The sequence below is a fragment of the Bipolaris victoriae genome, assembly GCF_000527765.1.
Source record: "Bipolaris victoriae FI3 unplaced genomic scaffold scaffold_51, whole genome shotgun sequence".
In the NCBI taxonomy this organism is placed as follows: Eukaryota; Fungi; Ascomycota; class Dothideomycetes; order Pleosporales; family Pleosporaceae; genus Bipolaris; species Bipolaris victoriae.
The window spans coordinates 1-20,533 of NW_014575341.1; the positions used below are offsets into that span (position 1 = coordinate 1).

Below are 20,533 nucleotides of genomic sequence, written 5' to 3' on the forward strand. Positions count from 1 at the left end.
GGGGGGGAGCTGGGAGGGGTGCGTAGGTATGGTATGTAGAAAAGTTTTGTCCAAAAAGGCATCCCACCTAATGACAAGAAAAAAAGAAATCCAAAATGGAAAAAGCTGGTGTTTTTTCCTCATGATGGTGCAGTCAGGCAACACAATACCATGTGGACCCAAAGGGGAAACCAGATCCCTCTTTTTTCTCCCTTTAACTCCTTCTCTCCTCAAACTAACTAGGGGTCTAACCTCTCCACTAAAATTGTCGCCTATCGACATGCCGCATGCCGGTGTGGCTTTCGGCTAGGAGGCAGCAGCAGCGTATAGAGTTGGAGTAAACAAGACTAAGCGTCGGGGTAAGGACGGAAGAACAAAGGCGATGCTTGGGTTTCGTCGCTTGAGGCTTGTTTAGTTGCTATTTAGGTTTGACACACACGCGGAGCGATTCATGACATGTCGGCATATTTATTCGGAACCAATGATAGTAGAGTTTCTCTGCGGACCAATCATGTGGTGTTCTTCGTTGAGTGTTCCAATAGAAGCCGATGGGCGGCTATTGTGGTTACCATGGACTAGAGCTGCAGCTAGGCAACAGAGTTCACAGATGCCCAAGGCTAACGGGCAGCAACTGACCAGCAAACCACGGCACATGATGAAAGTTAACTTTGATGGTTTCTTTGGGTTCATCTATCAGGAGTAAATAAGCTCGATGCTAGAGTACGCTACAAAGGTATCTGCGGACAAAAATGGTAAGGAAAGAGTGGTACAGGAGACGGGAGAGGTATAAGCGTATGTACAGACGGCACGAATGTCTTCGTGCGCAGGCGACAAACATTGCAGTAGCTGCTTTAGAAAGCCATGACAATTTGCAAAACTTTCAGACATCATCTTCGTCGATGAACAGATGGACTAGATGTTCGACTTATCCACGCCATCTTCTACACGGTCTCAACATAGTTGCTTTAAAGAGTCAGCAAAAATACGAGGTAGTAGCGAGCAAAGTCAAGACGTACCTTGGGAAGATGCCTTCCCTACTTCCTATGCGACCGGTCCACCAATCGGTTTCGTTGTCGGTGCGCTTGATAATAGTGATGATATCGCCCTTTTTGAAGCCGAGATCGCCCGGTTGATCAGCGTCAAAGGTGAATTTTGCTATGGCCTGGTCGGATTGCAAGCTCGCCTTCTTCTGTCCAGTGGTCTGGCCAAAGACTGGCTTCGGGGCCGAGGGTCGTCCAGGCTTGCGATCACTGTACGAATAGTAGTCATCGCCAAATGTCGAGGCGCGGTTCCGTGAGTCGATACGATCAAAGGTCTCGGTAGGGTTAGCGCGGGTGGAATATGAGCGGTTGAGACCGCCAGGTGCGGATGATGGCTGTCGGTCGTAGACATCGTCTGCCCAAGAAGAGGATTGCTGGTGGTTCCTGTACTGGTAGTCGTCATGGTGTGAGCCCATTGAGCCAGTGCGATCTCGTCGTACACCTTCACCCATGGCAGAGCCGTGGCGGCCCTGCCAAACCACATTGTCGTGTGCATCATCATAGACAGGAATATCGTTGTACATGGCATCATTTGTGACGCTCTGCGCTCCTCCTACACCAGAAAACGCTCTGGAGTTGAGGACGCGCAAGAGCGGCTCAGCAGCTGGTGGCGGAGGGACTTGGCCGCTCAGGATTTCCCTGGCAGTCCACCGGCGTCCGTAAAGCTTCTCATTGGCATCTCTGCGCTCGATTATACCACTGCCCTCAAGACTAACTCCCGCAAACAAGCCTTTTGTCTTGCTGTAGCTGAAAATGCCCGCCACGCTCTTCAAGCTGGCTGCGCCGGCTGCTTCGGCATTGCGACCGACCGGACCCGCGGCAATGGAGACATTGCCTCCCAGTGTTAGCGAACCAGCCTGAGCAAATGTTCGCACGGCAGAGGCATCGTTGAGGATGAAGACGAAGTCAGTGAGCTCAAAGCCGATCTGTCCGCCAAAGCCGCCTCCAATAGTGCCGATAGCTGTAGGCGCCGACCATGATCCGTCGGCGAGACGTGCGACGACGACGCCGGAACCAAATCGCGCAGTGCCGAGAAAGCCAGCCTTGAAAACGGTGAGGATGGCGAGGCCCTACAGAGCATGTTCAGTCAGTACAAGGTGTTGTGCAGCCCAAGCGCCCAAGCGCATCGCATAGCGAAGGGGAAACTAGTAGAGTACTCTACCTTTGCGTTTGCAAGTACGTTTGGCGGGATGATCTTGTCGGGCCCAAAAGCCTGTCGCGGGTCGACAAAGGAGGCCAGGATCTTTCCCGTCTTGCGACATTCGCCTGGAGAGAAGATTGTATCAGCGACGTCACTAGCCGAAACAGCAACAGAGCCCATGACTTACTGGCCATGGACGACGGCAGCGGGTTGTTGAGACTAAAGCCCATGGCGGCGGTAGTGTGCTCTCTGCGGAGCGGCAGGCAGGAAAAGAGGCGCTGCTAGGGGTGGATGTAGGGTATGTGTGGAAGAGTGAAAGAGAGCGTGCAGTGCATGCGGTGCTGGAGCGGGCGGCAGGAACATGGCGGGTCAGCGCGGGGGACCATGTCATAGTGTGGCTGAGTCGCCCTCGTCCGATCCGACATCCGACGCGTCCTCTGCCTTTGCTTGGCCTTCGTCCAATCCACCCAACCACCTGAACACTGCGCACAACCAAAAGTCACACGTTTGTATACAGCAAGATGCGCGACGCGCCTCGCCTTAGTCATGCATCCAGTTGCTACCTCGTGGCACCCTGACCTTCATCTCCACTACGCTACCCGCCGATCGACGACGGAGGATCGCCTTCCGGTAGCATCGCGCGACTATGTCCTCACCTCTACCACCAAGTAGCTCGCCGACCAGTGCCCGAAATAGTACTATCATGTAGTTGTGCTGTGTAGACCTTCCAGCCTGTTCTTGTCTACATCCCTCTTAGACTTCAAGAAAACCAACTGTAATCCATTGATTTTGGACAACCACTAAGAACCACCACCACTGTCCGTCAGATTCGGCATTCAGTCAGTAGACACAAATGACAGCCGGTCGTTGGGAAAACGCTCCGAGTGCGACTATGAAGCGCCCCTCAACAAGGGCTTCCCGCCCCTATTGCGCGTAAATGTTCCTAGTGGTCCCTTGCAGCCCGACCCGCACGCCACACTTCACTAGTCTCATCAACTCGCCATGCCATCCTGTTCACTAACCATGTCCATTGCCGCACTAACATGGCGCCGCACCAGCGTAGAAGACTGCTACTTGGAAATTGACTTTTGGCTACTGCTAGTGTTTTCGCTCTCCACTTAGACTATGTATATGGCTGGTCACTGTCGCCATGGCCTGGTTTCGACCCGGATATCATCTTTCTCAGCCAACATTCTTTACCTCTCTCTGGCGGAACAGCTGCCATCGTCACCATGGAACTGTTGGAAATGCTTGTCAAGTGCCTGGGCGCTGAGCGACCCGATCCTGGCTGTCCAGCCCTCATGCCGCCAACAGGCGAAATGCCACTCAACCCCAATGCCTCGACCATCTGGCCCTGGGGACTGCCAATCATCATCACTTGCTTCGCCCTTACCGGAATCGCCATGATGATCCGTATCTTCACCAGAGCCTACCTCACCAGACTCTTCACCTTCGATGACGCAGTCATGATTGCCGCAACAGTCACGTACTTTGCTTTTGTTTCCGTCACTTTAGACAGCATTAGTATGGGCTTTGGCAAGCATCAATGGAATGTCACAGTTGGCGAGGGTATGCGTGCTCTACGCCGCGCCTACTGGGTCCAAATCGTCTACTGCATCGCCATGTATACGACAAAGCTCGGTGTGCTTCTTCAGATCAAGTCCACCTTCAACAGCAAGTCGCGAGACTTCATGTTCTGGTCATGTTGGGCGTGCATTGTCTCCTTCAGCTGCGTCTATACCGCAAGCTTGTTCACCTGGATCTTCCCCTGCAATCCCATAAAGAAGAAGTGGGATCCATTCATCCCAGGAACGTGCCTCCCTACTCATGCTGGACCGAGTCTCCTGAGCGGCATCATCAACCTAGTGACCGACGTTGCTCTTTTATTCCTTCCAATCTACGTCGTCTCACGCCTACAGATGAGCATCAAGAAGAAGTTTGCCGTTTCTGCCATCTTTGGAGCTGCGCTTCTGTAAGTCCTTTCCACCATGGGTGAAGATGTAAAACTAACCATTGCACTAGCGCATGCGTTAGCAGTGCCGTCCGACTTCATTACACCATCCTGCACCTCGACAGCAAAGACAACACATACTGGCTTGCCATTCTCGCAGTCTGCGCCATCATTGAGATTTCCGCACTCCTCCTCTGCGGTGCCTTCCCTACCTTTCCTCATTTCGCAAAATGGCTTGGCTATGGCTTCAAGTGGCAGTCAACAGGATACACCGTCACAAACTCCGGAAAAGACTCTCGCTCAAATCAATCCGACACGATCAATCTGACAGATCGCCAACAAAAGAGTGTAAACGATCCAGTATAATCCTTGTCATTCGGCAGTGCCGGAAATAGAATGTATACTTTATCATGATTGTTAACGGTCCGACCACGATGAACGCACGTTTCAGATATCCCACCAACTTTGCGGTCCGCTCCCCCACCCATCTTCTCGAAAGATTGAAACCTTGCGACTTCCGTTCTCCTCGGTCCATGCGCGGAACATGCCGCCGCAATTGTAGTCCTGGACGACTTGTACTTTATTCCCAACAAGCTCGATACCTATGATTCCACCGACGCCTTCGTGGACCCCGTCCCATCGGTTGCCGGCACTTTTTTGGAGTTCACCACCGCGGCCGACCATCCATGTGGTTGCGTCGCTGAGAGATTGCGAAGAAAAGCGAGATTTGGCCGCTGTCGTTCGGGCGGCCGATGTGCGGAGGAAAGAGTCGCCATTGCCGGTCCCCGAAAGACCCACGGCATGGCGAACGGGGATAGGTTCTTTATTGTCCGGACTTGGCGTTGCTGCGGTTTGTCTTGAGGAGGACGAGCCGAGTGTTGGGAGACAGCCGCCAAGCGCACCGTACAGGTCGCCTCTGGAGAGCTTGTCTATTGGTGCCACAGCCTGCGGGACGGGCTGATACTGCATCTTCGCAGCTGGAGCATCCTCGTACCACTCTTCGGCCCAGAATCCAGCTCCTATAGTTGGTGTATCGCCAACGCGTCCATCAACCTTGTTCGTCAAACCCCCTGTAGACGTAGCAGTACATATAGTCCCATAGCAATCCACAACAACAGCACCGCACGTCCCTAGCGGTAAATAATGATTCTTCTCCCATTCGCTCGTCTCACGTACCCCCATCCCTGCATCACCACCCATCTTCCCCTCCTCCTCCAACCCCCTCAAATGCTCATCCCACCTCCTCTGCGTAAAAAACCAACTCGGCTCCACAATCTCCAACCCCCAACTCCTCGCCAACCCCTCCGCAACCTCCCCACTGTAAAAACAATGATCCCCGGCTCCACCACCCCCATCCGCCTGCTCCCCGCGCACAAGCAACTCCTTAGCTAGCAGAATCGGATTCCGCACCCGCCGCAACAACGTACATGCCACGCCGCGCTTCCTATACCCATCCGACACCATAACGCTAGCCTCAAGTTCGTTGTTGCCTCGGCGCGTAAACACCGCTCCATGTGCGGAATTAAACAACGGGTCTTCTTCCAAGAGCGTAACCGCGTACGTCGCGACGTCGAGCGCTGTAGCACCCGGTTCCGCCAGCTTATCCGCGGCGGCATCTAGAATGCGCAGCAGGGAGCTACGATACTGCTCGTAAGTCTCGCGCGGTAGGGATGCGCGAGTGATGTTTCCTGCGCCACCGTGAATGACGATGCGCGGGTGGATGGTTCCGGTAGGTTGGGTCTGGCGCTTCTTTTCTTCCATGGTAATGTGCTTAAATTCAGTAGTTACTAGTTGGAGTTGGGGGGGTGTTGGGCCAAGCCGAAAAAGTGTCGGAGTTTTGTAGTCGGGGTTATATCGGCGGGTAAAGCGTAGGGATGCGCTTGAGTGCTGATTGGGTGGAGATAGCGCGGGGGGAGGGGGGAGAAGGGGGACGGGTTCGATTAGATCGCATGGTGGGGGTGCGCTTTGTGGCGTTTTTTTTCAAACATAGCGATGAGGGACGTCGGCTGGGATATGCTTGGTTGCGGGTTCAAAGATGCTGGCTTCCCCGCGTTAATATTGAGGTTTTTGGTTTGCCTGGCTTATGCTGGTCTGCGAATGACATGCATTGGTGCTGTTTGGTTGCACATCGTAATCTTAGGGGGTTCGAGGGGAGGTCCCGGGAGAGTGGTTTGGAGGGCTTGGAATACGATGGCGCGGCGGAAGATCGAAAAAGTAATATGGGCGAAGGGGTCATTGCATACGTGGTACCTGCGTTTTTTTGTCTCCGATGAAGTGGCGCTTGAACTTGCAGCCTAGCGTGATTGAAGGGGGGTTGCGGGGTTAGGAAAAAGCAATACGAGTTCGGCGTAGTTTTGGGTTTTGGTCTCAAGCGTAGTTGTTGTAGCGTTTGCTTGGTCAGGATAGAGTAATAAGATTAATGTCACATGACATGAAAGATTAACATTGATAGTTACTAGCAAACAATCTAGTTTTCATCGCGAAATAACCCAGACCCTCCCCCTTTCAATCTAGTGTTGTTGACAATAGCCCAATTCTAAACCTTACACTCATCGTCTCCCTACGTCGACGTATTCCCATTACCCACCCCAACACCCGCATCCGTCCCCTTCCTCTCTACAACCGGCTCCTCCTTCTCCTGCCTCACCTTTCCCACTTCCTTCGCCGGCCCCTCATACCCAATCGCCTTGAGCCACTCCGGATCAATATTCTCCAGTTGCAAATACGGACTAACATCGCTATTGGGGAACTTGGCATTGCATACCGCATACCCCATTCCCAGATGCGCCCACGGATTCTTGTGCAGGTACTCAATGTCAAAGTCCTCGTACCGCGGCGTCTCAATCAATTCTGAATAATGATTCGATGAACCGGGCCACACGGCATTGACGCGGCCAGTGTCGTTGTTCTTGTACCAAGAGCGACATTCGCCTTTCCAGACTGTATGCTTGATCCACTCCTGTGCGTGATCGTTGAACTGATCGGTAATGTCTTGGCGAGGTACCCACGACTTGATATGGTCGCGCTGCATCTTCTTGATGATTTTCACGGTGTACTCTGCGACACCGAGCAGCGGGCCCGTCACCGATCCGTTTTCTACGGGCCACGTAGGGCCGATGTACATGAGCCAATTAGGGATTTCTGGGCATGCGAGGCCGAGGTAGCCTTTTGGTTCGTCTTTCCATTTTTCCGCGAGGTCCACGCCGTTTTTGCCGATGATGGGGAAGCGTGGGCGGTAGGTGACGTCGAAGCCTGTTGCGCAGACTATGGTGTCGACTTCTCGCTCGATGCCGTCGGCGCCCATGACGCCTTTCTCGGTTATTTCGTTGACGGCGGTGAAGTGTACGTCGACGTTCGGTTCTTGAATGGCTTTCATGTACGGGTCGCCTGGTGTGATTCTACGGCCTGAAGATGGTATTAGCATTCATGCGACTTTGCAGGTATCCAGCGAGCAACTTACATCCCACCTCGAATTTCGGCGTAAATCCCTGCAACAATCGCTCGTCTTTGATATGCTCCTTCATTCTTTCCCGAAGCATATCCTGGGCCTGCTTCTGTAACTCGTTGCCCGTATAAAAGGTGCCCCAAAGCCCATTCACTTGATCTTCAATATCCTTGGCATGCGCCACCATCTTGCCTGGGTCCTTTCGAAACTCCTCGCGTTCTTCCTCCGAGTACTCCTTGTTCTGACCAAAGTTATTCGCAATCTGGACGAACCAAACACCCGTGCGGACGAAGATGTCCATGTGCTTAACGTGCGGTTGCATGGTGGGTACAGTCTGGATCGACGAAGCACCAGAGCCTATAATAGCCACGCGATCGTTCTTCCACTGCTCGGCCTGGTAGTCCTGCGGCCAAGCGGCCGTATGCACTATGCGTCCCTTGAAGCTATTGATACCCTTGATACCCGGCCACTTATAGTTATTCAGAATTCCCGAGGCGTACAGCAGGAGATCACATTCCTCTTCGAATTCTCGCTCCTCGCCTGAAGGGCTCTTCTGCCGCAGTGTGACTCTCCACTTTCCAGCCTCGTCCTGCCATTCTGCTCGCACCACTTCCGTGTTGAATGTCATGTACTTGCGTAGACCAAATACATCACAGACTTTCTCGAGATACTTGAGGATATCTGGGGCGTAGGAAAAGAAGCGGGGCCAGTCCGGGTTCAGTGCAAAGTTGAGGGTGTAGGCGTGTGAGGGGATGTCGCATGCGCATCCTACCACAAAAATTACTTTCATGTATACGAGCGTGTTCTTCGTAAAGCGTACCTGGATATCTGTTCTCGAGCCATGTACCCCCAATGCCTGGGTTCTTTTCGTAAATTACGTGTTCTACATTTTGCGTGTACTTTTGTATCTGGTATGCCAATTGTATGCCGGACAGCCCAGCGCCAACGGTCAAAACTTTCACCTTACGCGATGAGGGGTCCTATTTGCCATCAAAATTAGAGTCACAGTGCATGGAAGTGTATCGCATACTTACATTGTAGACGATGTCCGGAATGTTGTATCCGCTTGATCCCGGTGTCGAATAGTCCCATCGAGCGCCGTTGGCTACACCATTGAGATCTTGTGCCATTTCCAAATAGTAAGTATGATCAAGCCACTTCCAGCGTGGATAGTAGGTAAATTGAGATTTCTGAAAACAATTTGTCTGTCTTTTACGTCGGGGACGTCAACAATCCGGCACGCCCGAAGCTGGATATAAATTCAAGATTTAAAACAATACCAAGCACCGACTACGTACAACTTCCACTTCCGTGTAACCCACATTTCATTTTGATCTCGGGTATTATTTATAATGCCCCTCATCCGATCGACATGACACCATCATCTTGGACATCTGTTAGCCGTGAGAATCCCCATACATCTTCCCCGCCTCATCATCATCAAACCGCATTCAGTTCATGCAGTGGGCCGAGTGGGTTTTCGGCGTATCAATCGAGATACATTGCGTAGGGGAAGCGTGGATCACCCAATCACGAGGTTGGTGGGTTGTGGTACTGCTTGCGGGGTTACTGCGGGGTAGTATTCTTTTCTGAGGGCGCGTAGTTTGCACGCCGAGGTTATGCTTGTGTCTGGTGCTGACCACCCACTATCGTGGTGACTAAAATGTCGAAACAGATGAGTCTGTGCGACTATGTCAGGATCGGTGGAATGGAGCTTGTTTCATCGCCATGGGGACGTCTTTTGCTTCCTCAGCATGACGATGTAGTGGGGTCTTGTCGACAGGGGCGTTGTTGTTCATGCTTTATCTAGCATATGTAGTACGAGGTGATGTTTTTGGTTTACTGATATCCAAAGCGGAGTTGAATTTATGGGTTTCGCCTGTTTATTACTCAAATGAATGACATCTGCGATGACGTCTTGAACACCACGCGTTTCTGTTTAGAAAAGAAAATGTGATGAGACGGTCTACATATATATCTATGGGAAAACTTACCTTTATCGAAGAAAACAATGATTGATCTGCGCCTGTAACTCCAACGATCCGACCCGATATATGCGGGTCGGACTTGTCATTTCCGGCAGTATGAGCTCAGCAGGAAGCCAAGATGGTACCAAGGTTGACTAAGTTACACTACATTTCAACCAATTCACTTCCATTTAGAACTCGGACGAATACAGTAATACCGCCAAAACAAAACTCTCGGACGTGGTGAAATTGCAAAGAGGAAACATCCACATCTCTATATACTACCAACACTGTCAACTTGAAAAAATAACATCCCACACAACCACCAGACACATTGAACTCACCTCAATACGTTTTTATGCATCGTATCCACATTACTCCCCCGCTTCGGCACCATTCGCACCCTGCAAACGAAGTATAAGACAGGGTAAGCCGATTAAGAGTTCGTCCGTTTCCCCCGGTTAAACGAAAAGTTAATCATAATCTTTGCAGATAGATAAGCGCTCTCTGTTTTATGCGGGGTAAACCGGGGAGGAAAGAAGACACCTAATTCCGCAGTTTCGAAAAAAAAAGATATGTATTCTCCTTCTAATAAAAACGAGAAACCACAAATTCTAAAGATCTATGAACGCAAAGAAGATGGGAGATTCTATGTTTAATCCCCCTCCTTTCTCTCTCCCTCAAGCAAAATCTCATGACCATCACCTTCCCTAACACCCTGCGCAAGAACCCATCCACCCACAGCCACAAGCCCCATACACCACCACGCCAACCCAATCAACCCCCTTTCAAGCCCCTTTCCAAACAACCAACTGAAGAAAACGGGACCAAACGTGCGCGTAAGACTCGACACCGACTGCCCAATTCCATGCACCGTCCCCAGCACCGAGGGATGGGGACTCGCATTATTAATCAAAATGGCCGTGCACGGCAACGCAAACGTGCGTGCTAGCACTTGAATCGACAATGCCGCCGTAATGGCGATCCAAATCCAGGGTCCTGAGACGCCGAGGGGCGGCGGCGTCCAGCTAGGTACAAGGCTTAAGAAGGGCGTGACAAAGTACATTAGAGGGAAGAAGGCGGTGAAGACGCGGAAGGAGTTTGTTGTACCGAGTCTGTGGGCGATTTTCGGGTAGACGAAGAGTTGGAGGGGGAGGCCGATTACGCCGATTATGGCGAGGGCGAGGCCGATACGCGAAGGGGGCATGCCGAGGCCGCCAGTGAAGAAGAGGCCGTGGGGTTTGAACGATGGGGGGTATGGATGCTCGGGGTCGAAGCGTGGGGTGGAGAGGTGGAGGGTCCAGAGGCCGTTGAAGGTGCTTACGTGCATGGCGAGAGCGCCGTGGGCAAGCATTGTCATGATGAGGTTGGGGGTCCAGATGCGGCGGAAAGGAAGTTGTTGGCGAACCTGCTTGCTTGGTTTATCGATTTGATGAAGAGTAGGCGATGTGGGTGTTTGCTGTAACTCCAGGTCATGGCTAGGAATCATGCTGTAGCCTCGTTCAGAGGCGATGTCCTGGCGGAAGATCGTCCGGCGTATCCAGCGTCCCATTCGAAGGCCGAAATCAGGACGGTCTCTGCAGAGCTCGCCGGTTTCCTCCAGGAAGAACAAAACTGCTAGTGACGACAAACATAAAAACATGGCGCTGACAAGATTAGGTAGCGCATACGGATACCGCATCATCCATTGCACACCATTTTTCCCACCAAACGTAGAGTCTGGTCCGAACAACGACGGATAGTTGGCAACAGGATCTGCGAGTATACCACCTACTCACGTTAGCAGTGCCATAAAACCCTATTCGCACTTCACCTACCCAGCACTGGTCCGATCAACACTCCAACATTAAACGTCATCGGCATGAGCAAAAACGCCCTACTCTGAAACTTCTTCTCCTTGATAATCTCACTAATCATGGTCCTCATGACGCCAATATTTCCATTCACGATCCCTCCCAGACTCCGGAAGAAGACCGCCATGGCGAAATTATGCGAAAATCCAAAGCCAATGGTGCTCAGCATGGTGCCTACCAGACCAAGGTAAATGACGCGCTTGCGACCGCCGTACTCGGAATCGGAAAAGCGGCCCCATAGCATTGCAGTCAAAAACTGAGTTGCGGGAAACGTTGCGCCGATGATTCCTGCTTGGTACGAGAGCGTTGACTCCGAGAGAGAAGGATCAAAAGATTGCAGTTGGTAGTAGAGGTATGCACCCAGTGATGTTTGCGTCAAGGGCTCGGAAAGTCGTGCCAGCACCAATACTAGAAGCTGATCTTTGCGCGGTAGTGCACTCCATGATACGGGCCTGTTCGCTGATTCGGTTTTCCCAGTCTCGCTGCCATCCTCAGTGGCTGTGTCGGTAACGTTGGTGTTGATAGAAAGGTCGCGTGACCTATTTCTTCGGCTGCTAGAAAAACCTCCGACGCCGTCTGCGCTATGCTCTATCGACCGCGATGTATTCCTAGTGTCTGCTGCTGAGCGGGCAGTTTCCGAGTTGTATTGTGCCTCTTGTTCGCCTGAGTCATCTCTGAAACCTGTGCGAGTGGCGCCGTAGCCAGACGCCACTCGAGAGGTGGATGCCCCATTTGCATCTTGAGAGCTCGATACCATCAGCTCAGCGGGTGTGTGCTAACAAAGGCCGAGTACGAACTGTTAGCCAAAGAGAAAAGAAAAGAAAGTCCGGCATTTGAGTGTGGATATCCGGTACCAAGATCAGGCGTCTCGGCCGCGCATAGTAGCGCGCCATCGATAATATCAACGAAGACATTTCATTGGTGAAAATTTGACTGATAGTGGTGGGCGCTTCGAGAGCAACCTAAGGTTGCCACTCGGCCAGATATTATATCCGGGGGGGCCTAAGTCCGGCGTAACTATTATACAGGAAACACGCACTGAATCGCAATGTCCAAATCGGGTGAAGCCCAAGAGATGCTAAATGAACATCGAATTCACTACTGCCAGCAAAGTGATCCCTCCATTTCCACCATCGCATTACCGCAAGTGAATGCTCCAAATCCCGCTTTTCCTCCAACATCATGAACGCCTAGGCAGCAAAACTCTCTCTCATCAGGTCAAACTGTACCCATTTATCCTCATGTCCCAAAATTTCGCTACTAAAGGACCCAAGCTTGTTGTATCCAGATCCAAGGCAATCAGAATGGGAACGTCAATCTCCTTTGCATCAGTATCATCATAATCAGGACGGGTCCGGCATTGCAGTGTACTTGTATGCATGAGCCACATACGCCCCACGCCAGCGAAGTGGCCAAATGCCAAGCAGGAAGGAAAGACACAGGTTAAGTGGCTGACCGCTGCCAAACAAGTTCTCATCGTGCTGAACTACGATCGTGGTCTCGTAGTCGCGCTCTGGAGTAATGCCGTAATGCGATGAGGTGTGGATGCGGGCAGATCGGACTCCAATCAGATACTGTGATATATCGGCTGCGTCTACATTGTGCGAGCCGCGCGTGCCCGTCATGCGCAGCCAGATGAAGCGTGGATAGAATGAGTCGATGGGGAAGTAGATGGCGCGGAAATGATTGGGACTGGGGCGCTCTTTGAAATTTTCAAAACTGCCGCAGAGTATGTCGTGCTGCATGATGTCGCGTTCTTGACAGATGGTCGAGTAGTGCTTCATATTGTCGCATATCACGCAAGTGATTGTAGCTTCATTGGGACAAATTCCGCAGAGAGGAGGATCTGTCGCAGTGGCGGAAGCTGGATCGGGCACTGTAGGCATGCTGTTGAATCAAGGCAAATCGTATGACGCATAGAGAATCTGTGCGTGGGTAGTAGAAACAATATAACCACGATAGTTATATGCTTGTTATACTCATCTCTACTGTACGGTTGCACGGTGCCTAGTGTTCACTTTACCAGAGTGTTTTACCAATCAATATCTTCAGACACATGACGAGCAAGCAAGCGGCGATAGAATGCTCCGAAACAGATACCCAGACCAGGTGAAGCGGAAGTAAGTCGCTAGAATAATTCTCTCATTTCAACATCATTGGTACGCACATCGCTACAACCTCTCTTTCCCCTGTCGACTAGTCTCCTGGCTTCAGCTCTTATCCTCAGGGCTAAAATTGATACTTATACTGTTAACACAATGTCTTTCATCCTTGGGATTGCCAAATCGCTCTCCCTTGAAAATATGTCCCAGGTGACCTCCACAGTTGTTACAGACAATCTCAGTCCGCATCATGCCTAGACCAGGATCCGGCTTCTGTCCCACCGCGCCGGGTATGGCGTCCCAGAAAGCGGGCCATCCGCAACCAGAGTCGAATTTGTGGTTTGCTTTGTAGAGAGGCGCATCGCATCCGCCGCAGGTATAGACGCCAGCGTCCGGGTAGTGCTTGTCGTATTTTCCCGAGCCGGGTGGCTCGGTGCCTTTCTTGCGGAGGATACGGAATTGCTCTGGGAAATGTCAGCATCATTGTCGCTGTAGTGGAAAGAGTCGGAGGCCATACCAGGCGATAACTGTGCCTGCCATTCGCCCTCGGGTTTCTGCACTGGATAGTTCGTGTTGTCGGACATGCTGCTAGAGGATCCGAAAAGAGCGCCCAAGAAGGGGATATTTGGCATCGAACGGTAGAGGACTACGCGTTGGGGAGTGTTGTAGATGGTGCGACCGATGCCAGTTGCGGGGCTAGATCGAAGGAATGCGGTTGTTGTATTTGTTACCGTATGAATCGTGCGGAGAAATGTTGGAAAGGAAGGGAAGCGCATGTGGAGGGAGGATATGTGAGTTGTCGTGTTGGTGATTTGGGGCTGTGTTTTGTCCAACCGCGAGTTGATTACTGAGGGGTGGCGGAGAGCTTCGGCGCCACTGGGGAGCTTCGAGAGTCGCCAATTGCGTCATGAGTTTCGCGCGCCATCAACACCATCACATCACCATCTTGACAACCATTTGTCGCTCGGCTGGAAAGCATCATGAATCTATGCTTTTGAAGGACTGCGCTATCTCCAACTCGTTTGCGCGTATGCTGTTCTTGGGAGATTCTCCCAGCTCTTCGCTTCTCTTCCCCTTATGTTCATAATGGTGAAACGGGGTATTCTGTATCGAGCGGGGCTTCGGCACAATTCAACGATGCCGGTAATGTGTTGAAGCTATGAAGGAAATTGACAAATACGTTTCTGAGATAAGAGAGAAGTTCAATGTAAATGAAGAAAAGTGCTCGAGTATTAGTGTCAGAACCTTGTTGGACAACCCCAACTCTATCACGTATCTTACCAGCACTCAAGCTCCTCCACTCTACAATAAAAGTTGATACAAACTTAGCATTCCTTCCAACTCGTCGCATTCCCTAATAACTGCCCACCACATTCTCAATCTCGATACTGGGCTGAATATATGGCTTAATCGACTTCCGAACCATAGTCCTTTGCTCAAACGCATAGGCAAAACCAATCAAACTCTCCTCACTCCACAGCTTCCCAGCGAAGGAGATTCCGAATGGGGCATTCGGAGCCGTGGCATTCAAGTCGCCGCGTGAGTTTGTAATCACCGTGGTGTTGGCAGGGTATGCACCCAGTGGGACGGTAACAACAGGACCACCAATAATGGCAGAGATACCAGATGCGACACGCGAGGGAAGCACGACAGCATCAAGGTTATAGGTCGCTAGTGCACCGAGGAGACCGCCTTCGCCGCCGAGGTAGAGGTCTTCTTGGTACGCCGCCCAGAACTGTGCATCTGTGTTGCTAAAGTTTTGGGACTGCGCAATCGAGCTGTCAAATTGGGCGGTATCCCTATTTGGGTAGGCTTCTGCAGGGAAACTTTGAGTGAATTTCCTCACATCTTCTAGGGTCGTGACGTTGTTGGGGTTGTATGTGAGTTGGGAAAGGTAGCTGGCAAGATTGGGCGAGAAATCGCCGTCGAGTACGATACCTTCGGCGTTGGATTGGAGGTACTGGTCCCATGCGGTGTAGTTTGTTCCCTCTACGATAATGGCGCCAGCAGAACGCAGAACATCAAGAGCGGCTTCAAAAGCGGCATATACTGGTGCAGTAGAGGTACCAGGTGTGCCGATGGCATTTCGTGGAACACCGATACGCTTTCCTTCCAAGGCATTCAGCCTGCAGGCAGAGACATAATCGGGAATCGTGGAGTTAGTTGTATTCTTCGCCCAAGGAATTGCAGAAGTGTAATTGTCGTACTGATCGGGACCAACGATCGCCTGTAGAATATAGGCTGCATCCTTAACCGTGCGAGCCATAGGCCCAACCGTGTCCTGATGCTCTGAAATTGGAATCACAAGTGATCTGCTGGTCAGGCCAACACTGGGCTTTATGCCAACAATGTTGTTCACTTGACTCGGCGAAAGAATTGATCCATCTGTTTCAGTGCCCAATGTTCCAAATGCCAGCCCTATGCTGGCGGCGACACCGCTCCCGCTGCTGCTACCGCTAGGGTCTTGTCCCGGGAAATATGCGCCGTATGTCTGACCGCCTTGAGCAGACCAACCATTCGAAGAATTAGATGATCGGTAGTTGGCCCATTGAGAAAGATTGGTTTTGCCGAGGATGATAGCACCTGCTTTGCGGAGCTTTGCAGCAACGGTAGCATCACGTGGGACTTTAGCTCCGATAAGAGACCAAGAGCCAGCCGTATTGTTCATCTCATCGGCAGTAGCAATGTTGTTCTTGATGAGCACTGGGAGGCCATGGAGGGGTCTGTCTGTGATTAGCAACCAAGAGTCCTGTAGGTCGGATTGGAGATGACAAACCCTCTGGATTTGCCTGAAGCGCGCTCTTCATCCAACTGTTTCGCGATAGACCATGCATCTGGGTTGATTTCAACCACCATATGAAGTGTCTTGTTGACTTCAATGATCCGTCCCACGTAAGCCTTGCTTCATGTCAGCACCAAGTCCAGCAATGAGACAAAGCAAGTCAATTTACGAGAACTCACCTGTACAAGATCCAAACTTGTAAACGCTCCAGCATCAAGACCAGTAATCAACTCATCTGCCGTAGCGTCCAGAAGGGAGGGGAAGCCGGATGTACCGTTATACAGCGCATACACACTCGGGAGTGGCGCAAAGGTCAGAAAGACCTTGGCCAAGAACCAAGCTGAGACCATGATGCTAGTTGCAACGACTAGGGTCTTGGAGGAGAGTTGTACTAGAGGAGATTGACTAGAGGGTGAACCTCCATGATAAGGGGCAGTCTCATGTCTGTTATTATAACCATGTGTATTATGATGACCCGAGGTCGGCTCTTGCGCGGTTCCCATGTCGGACAAGGATCAGCCTGCAAGCGCGTTTCCGGCAGGGGAGGTTCAATACTGGATGTAAGTAGCTACGTAGTTTCCATGATAAGCACGTGGGAATATCACAACTTGGATTCGCCACAAGGCATCGTGGGGTTAACAGTAACGGTCTACATGCGCGTATTCCCAAATGGGTTGACAGTCGGTCACACTCTGCTCCTTTGAGCCCGCGTCGTACACTCGTATCACCTGAGCAGAGAATTTTCTCCTCATACTCTGTTTGTGATGTTGCTACGCGAGGCTAACGAGCAGCGTAGTTGGATATGCGCCGTGGACGTTATACAAATGCATGTGCGATTGCGGAAGGTGTTGGCGGCGATCGTTGTCTAACTAGGAAGGTGCTAAGGAGGGCAAACTGAGGAATCAAAAGCTTGAATGCCGCGGAAAGAGGAAGAGGCTACCGGTCGCGGGTAGTTATCGATACACTCTACCTAGTGAGCGGTTTTGGTCTGTATGTATGATGCAAGCACGGGATCTTGGGTGCGTTGTAGATGCTGCCGACCTTCCGCATGGGGGCGTTTGCATGTCGCTCACACCCATGTCTTCAGATTCGCCGCTCGGTTGAGGACGTTGCCGCTGCTACGCGTGTGGACTGCATCACTCTAGACTTCAGAGCCGGCCAGATATCTATGTATGTATGTGAGTCGGTTGCATGCTGATGAGTGCTTTAGTCTAGTCGAAGTAGCCTGGGAACAACCATTGCAGCTTCTTCTCCGCTTCCTGTCCTCGTCCTTCCTTCTTGGTCATGGCGCCCGCAAACCTCATCTGTCCATCCAGGTGCTTTGCGAGAACTTGGTCGACGTGCTCTTCCTTGCTTAGCTCGTTTAGCACGGCGCCCACAAAGCGTCTTGCATTCTCTGCATTCGCCTTCATGTGGGCCATGACCATCTCGACATTGACATCCTCCTCGCCATCTCCCCGCCAGCAATCATAGTCAGTGGCCATGCAGATCATTTGGTAGCCAATCTCGGCCTCGCGCGCAAGCTTAGCTTCAGGAAGAGCAGACATGTTGATGACGCTGCCACCCCAAGACCTGTAGAGGTTGGACTCTGCCCGAGTGCTGAACTGTGGCCCCTCCATGCAGATGAGGGTGCCGTTGTCGTGCAGCGTCACACCCTCACCCTCGAGCGCATGTCCGCACTGTCTGACAATGGCGGCTAGGCGTTTGTCGAAAGGATCGCCAAAGCCTACGTGGCCTACCATGCCACCCTCGAAGAAGGTGAATGGGCGGATGCCTTTTGTGCGGTCAATGATCTGGTCTGGCACCAGAAAGTCACGCGGTCGCACGTGTTCCTGCAGCGAGCCGACAGCAGAAAAAGCAATAATGGTGCGGACGCCGATGTGTCGCAGTGCAGCAATGTTGGCCTGGTTCTTGACCTCATGAGGGGCTAGCTCATGGTATAGGCCGTGCCGTGAGAGAAAGGCTACAGGAATGGGCTTGCCAGTCGTGGGCGAGGGATGCTGCAGGATAGAGATTGGCGAAGATGGCTTTCCCCATGGCGTATCAATGTCCAGGGTTGCAGCAAGAGTGAAGCCCGGTAGCGATGAAATGCCAGTACCGCCTATGACGGCGATGTGGACGGGTGCTGCAGGACAAGTCAGTATAAGGCCGGCCAACTGGGAGATGGCGAATGCGCACCGTCATACGTGGTGGGAACGCCAGCCATTTTGCGATAGGGAATCGAGATGTTTCTCGTCCTGATCCTGGTTATGGTATGGAATTTGAAGGCACTTGGAGTAAAACTGACGCGTGAAAGCATTCAATGAGGGGCAGCCAACACGGGCGCGATAACAATTTCTGCCATGGTGGGGTAGCTCTTGCCATCGATCCCTGTCAGCACGAACGGTGGACGTCAATCACATGACCAGCGCCCCGCAGTGATCATCACCTTCTGGTACAGATCTCTACAAGCCACAGTCTCCTACTGCGCCTCCTTTGTTTGCTCATCTACCGTCAAAGAAAAGATACTTCCGGTCGCTTGCAACATGAAACTTTTGAAACTCTATGTACGCTGTTCTCATGTCGGTCCTTCCTCTAGCTTATAATCAATTTAAGTTTTCTTCCGCTGCTAATATCTATCCCTCCGTGATAGACATGGAATGGGCCGCTGTTGGACATAATACAGGTCGGCAGCTGTAGCTGAGTAAGCGGGGTCCTTTTCGAAGTAAAAAATGCTCGATTTATGTTTCTTGATATCCGAAAACCCTTCCTGGCAATTACTACTGCATAGATTTTACTACGAGCTCGTCTGGTTCTTTAATACTGAGCCATTTGGTGTAAACAAGTCTTCCCCAGTGACGTCAGATTGTTTTGTGAGCATTCATCGAAGATGTAAGCAAAGTAAGCAAAGAAAAGACATCGTACCGAAGAGATGAGGAGGAAACTCCTCCCTGCATTTGGGAGTGAAACGGCAGTAAATTTAGACTATTATATCCTAAGCTAGCTCTCGAATATACTCAATACACATATCTACGACCCGCGAGTGTTCCGTCATATGTGCCAACCCGCAGTAATCACAACACATCTCGTGACGGCTCTTTACGCATACAAATCTCAAAGTCTTGCCGGCTCAGTCACCTAGGATTGGAATCTGGCTTTATTGGTATTCCACGGACGTCCTAGTCACTCACTGACAACTTTTCTATAAGAAATTACAGGCTGTACAGACATATGACAGTTTCGACCAGTCTCCCGTTTTTTGTGATTTTGTTCCCGACACAAAAGGTTCTCTCGGTCTGCAGCTCGATGTATCATGCCACCAAGGTAATCCTAGAGGAAAGTTTCGTACCCCTCTGCTGATATTCTAAGTGACGACTCTAGTTAGAAATTTATCCGGAAGTTTCGAATACTCGACTTCTCATACTTAAATATTTGAATTTCGCACACTGCAGATCATTTCTGTCCATGCAAAGCTTTCTCGCTTTGAGTCGACAATCTAATTTTTGTTAGCGATCCTCCGTCTCACCCCATACTTTCGAGTCAAATACAACTATGAGATCATTATTCGTGCTCGCTGCCTTCCTTGGAATGGCCATGACCATGGCAGTGCCAGAAGAAATAATAAAGGATCCATCGCCACAGCCAATAGCCACAGGACTGCCGCCAGGGACTTGTCCATTTCGTGGCCATGGCACACGATATTGTCATAAAGACTGTGGACGTTAGTATAACTCATGTTACTTAACTATGTTTTCTAACTTGTACAGAGCCTTGCAACTCTCCTTACGAATGCGAGAGCCTCATCTGTGAGCCTGATGACAATGGTGTTGAGACTTGCTGCCCGCTAGCGGTACGTCGCATTTTAATAGATGCCTAAGTATTAATTGCTAAAACCCACACAGAAGAAGCCAAAATCCTCGTAGAGAAGTCTTCAAGAAAGAGAAGTGTAGGGTTTGTAGTTCAGTACTATACGAAGGGGTATCTTGTTGGTAAATGCCGTACAGTTGGTACACAGCCTAAACCCAATTTCACAACCAATCAGACATTCAGATACTATCCTTGACTTTATGAAATATACTCTGATCTAATCATGCGCTTTTTTAACTTATCCGAACGTGCACTAAAAATGAGCTTTTTCGGAACCAGAGCCCTGATGCAGTGCACACCAAGACCAGCAGTAGGGTAAGTCTCGCGTTGGATTTCAATATCCCATTTTGCTACCATTTTGCTCCTATAAATGAATTTGCGCAATAATCACACAGTCCAAATGAGCTTGGTATTTGAGCAAGTGAGT

At 51.0% G+C, this 20,533-nt stretch overlaps 10 protein-coding genes across 10 annotated transcripts; 1 reads left to right on the forward strand and 9 right to left on the reverse strand.

The window, feature by feature from the left end:
* Window positions 1-920: 920 nt before the first annotated feature.
* COCVIDRAFT_16683 (hypothetical protein) lies at window positions 921-2,390 on the reverse strand (the record flags this gene model as incomplete). Its single annotated transcript, XM_014700260.1, has 4 exons — window positions 921-942; window positions 996-2,089; window positions 2,182-2,285; window positions 2,348-2,390. The coding sequence occupies 4 exons, from the start codon at window positions 2,388-2,390 to the stop codon at window positions 921-923; spliced, it is 1,263 nt and encodes a 420-aa protein (XP_014555746.1).
* A 1,017-nt stretch (window positions 2,391-3,407) lies between these two features.
* On the forward strand, window positions 3,408-4,477 carry COCVIDRAFT_38473 (hypothetical protein; the record flags this gene model as incomplete). Its single annotated transcript, XM_014700271.1, has 2 exons — window positions 3,408-4,132; window positions 4,183-4,477. 2 exons carry the CDS (start codon window positions 3,408-3,410, stop codon window positions 4,475-4,477), a joined length of 1,020 nt encoding a protein of 339 aa, XP_014555757.1.
* An 81-nt stretch (window positions 4,478-4,558) lies between these two features.
* On the reverse strand, window positions 4,559-5,872 carry COCVIDRAFT_16685 (hypothetical protein; the record flags this gene model as incomplete). Its single annotated transcript, XM_014700261.1, has 1 exon — window positions 4,559-5,872. The coding sequence occupies one exon, from the start codon at window positions 5,870-5,872 to the stop codon at window positions 4,559-4,561; it is 1,314 nt and encodes a 437-aa protein (XP_014555747.1).
* A 799-nt stretch (window positions 5,873-6,671) lies between these two features.
* On the reverse strand, window positions 6,672-8,686 carry COCVIDRAFT_38475 (hypothetical protein; the record flags this gene model as incomplete). Its single annotated transcript, XM_014700272.1, has 4 exons — window positions 6,672-7,516; window positions 7,572-8,324; window positions 8,377-8,536; window positions 8,591-8,686. The coding sequence occupies 4 exons, from the start codon at window positions 8,684-8,686 to the stop codon at window positions 6,672-6,674; spliced, it is 1,854 nt and encodes a 617-aa protein (XP_014555758.1).
* Window positions 8,687-10,181: 1,495 nt separating this feature from the next.
* On the reverse strand, window positions 10,182-11,842 carry COCVIDRAFT_53762 (hypothetical protein; the record flags this gene model as incomplete). Its single annotated transcript, XM_014700273.1, has 2 exons — window positions 10,182-11,296; window positions 11,341-11,842. Coding segments are annotated over 2 exons (1,617 nt in total), but the record flags the coding sequence as incomplete, so codon positions are not given.
* Window positions 11,843-12,719: 877 nt separating this feature from the next.
* On the reverse strand, window positions 12,720-13,262 carry COCVIDRAFT_27336 (hypothetical protein; the record flags this gene model as incomplete). Its single annotated transcript, XM_014700274.1, has 1 exon — window positions 12,720-13,262. One exon carries the CDS (start codon window positions 13,260-13,262, stop codon window positions 12,720-12,722), a length of 543 nt encoding a protein of 180 aa, XP_014555760.1.
* Window positions 13,263-13,586: 324 nt separating this feature from the next.
* Window positions 13,587-14,254, reverse strand: COCVIDRAFT_101477 (hypothetical protein; the record flags this gene model as incomplete). Its single annotated transcript, XM_014700275.1, has 2 exons — window positions 13,587-13,942; window positions 13,996-14,254. The coding sequence occupies 2 exons, from the start codon at window positions 14,252-14,254 to the stop codon at window positions 13,587-13,589; spliced, it is 615 nt and encodes a 204-aa protein (XP_014555761.1).
* Window positions 14,255-14,832: 578 nt separating this feature from the next.
* Window positions 14,833-16,610, reverse strand: COCVIDRAFT_38477 (hypothetical protein; the record flags this gene model as incomplete). Its single annotated transcript, XM_014700276.1, has 3 exons — window positions 14,833-16,201; window positions 16,255-16,376; window positions 16,440-16,610. 3 exons carry the CDS (start codon window positions 16,608-16,610, stop codon window positions 14,833-14,835), a joined length of 1,662 nt encoding a protein of 553 aa, XP_014555762.1.
* Window positions 16,611-17,213: 603 nt separating this feature from the next.
* COCVIDRAFT_101514 (hypothetical protein) lies at window positions 17,214-17,372 on the reverse strand (the record flags this gene model as incomplete). Its single annotated transcript, XM_014700277.1, has 1 exon — window positions 17,214-17,372. A coding segment is annotated over one exon (159 nt), but the record flags the coding sequence as incomplete, so codon positions are not given.
* A 99-nt stretch (window positions 17,373-17,471) lies between these two features.
* Window positions 17,472-18,466, reverse strand: COCVIDRAFT_27339 (hypothetical protein; the record flags this gene model as incomplete). Its single annotated transcript, XM_014700278.1, has 2 exons — window positions 17,472-18,385; window positions 18,439-18,466. The coding sequence occupies 2 exons, from the start codon at window positions 18,464-18,466 to the stop codon at window positions 17,472-17,474; spliced, it is 942 nt and encodes a 313-aa protein (XP_014555764.1).
* Window positions 18,467-20,533: the final 2,067 nt, after the last annotated feature.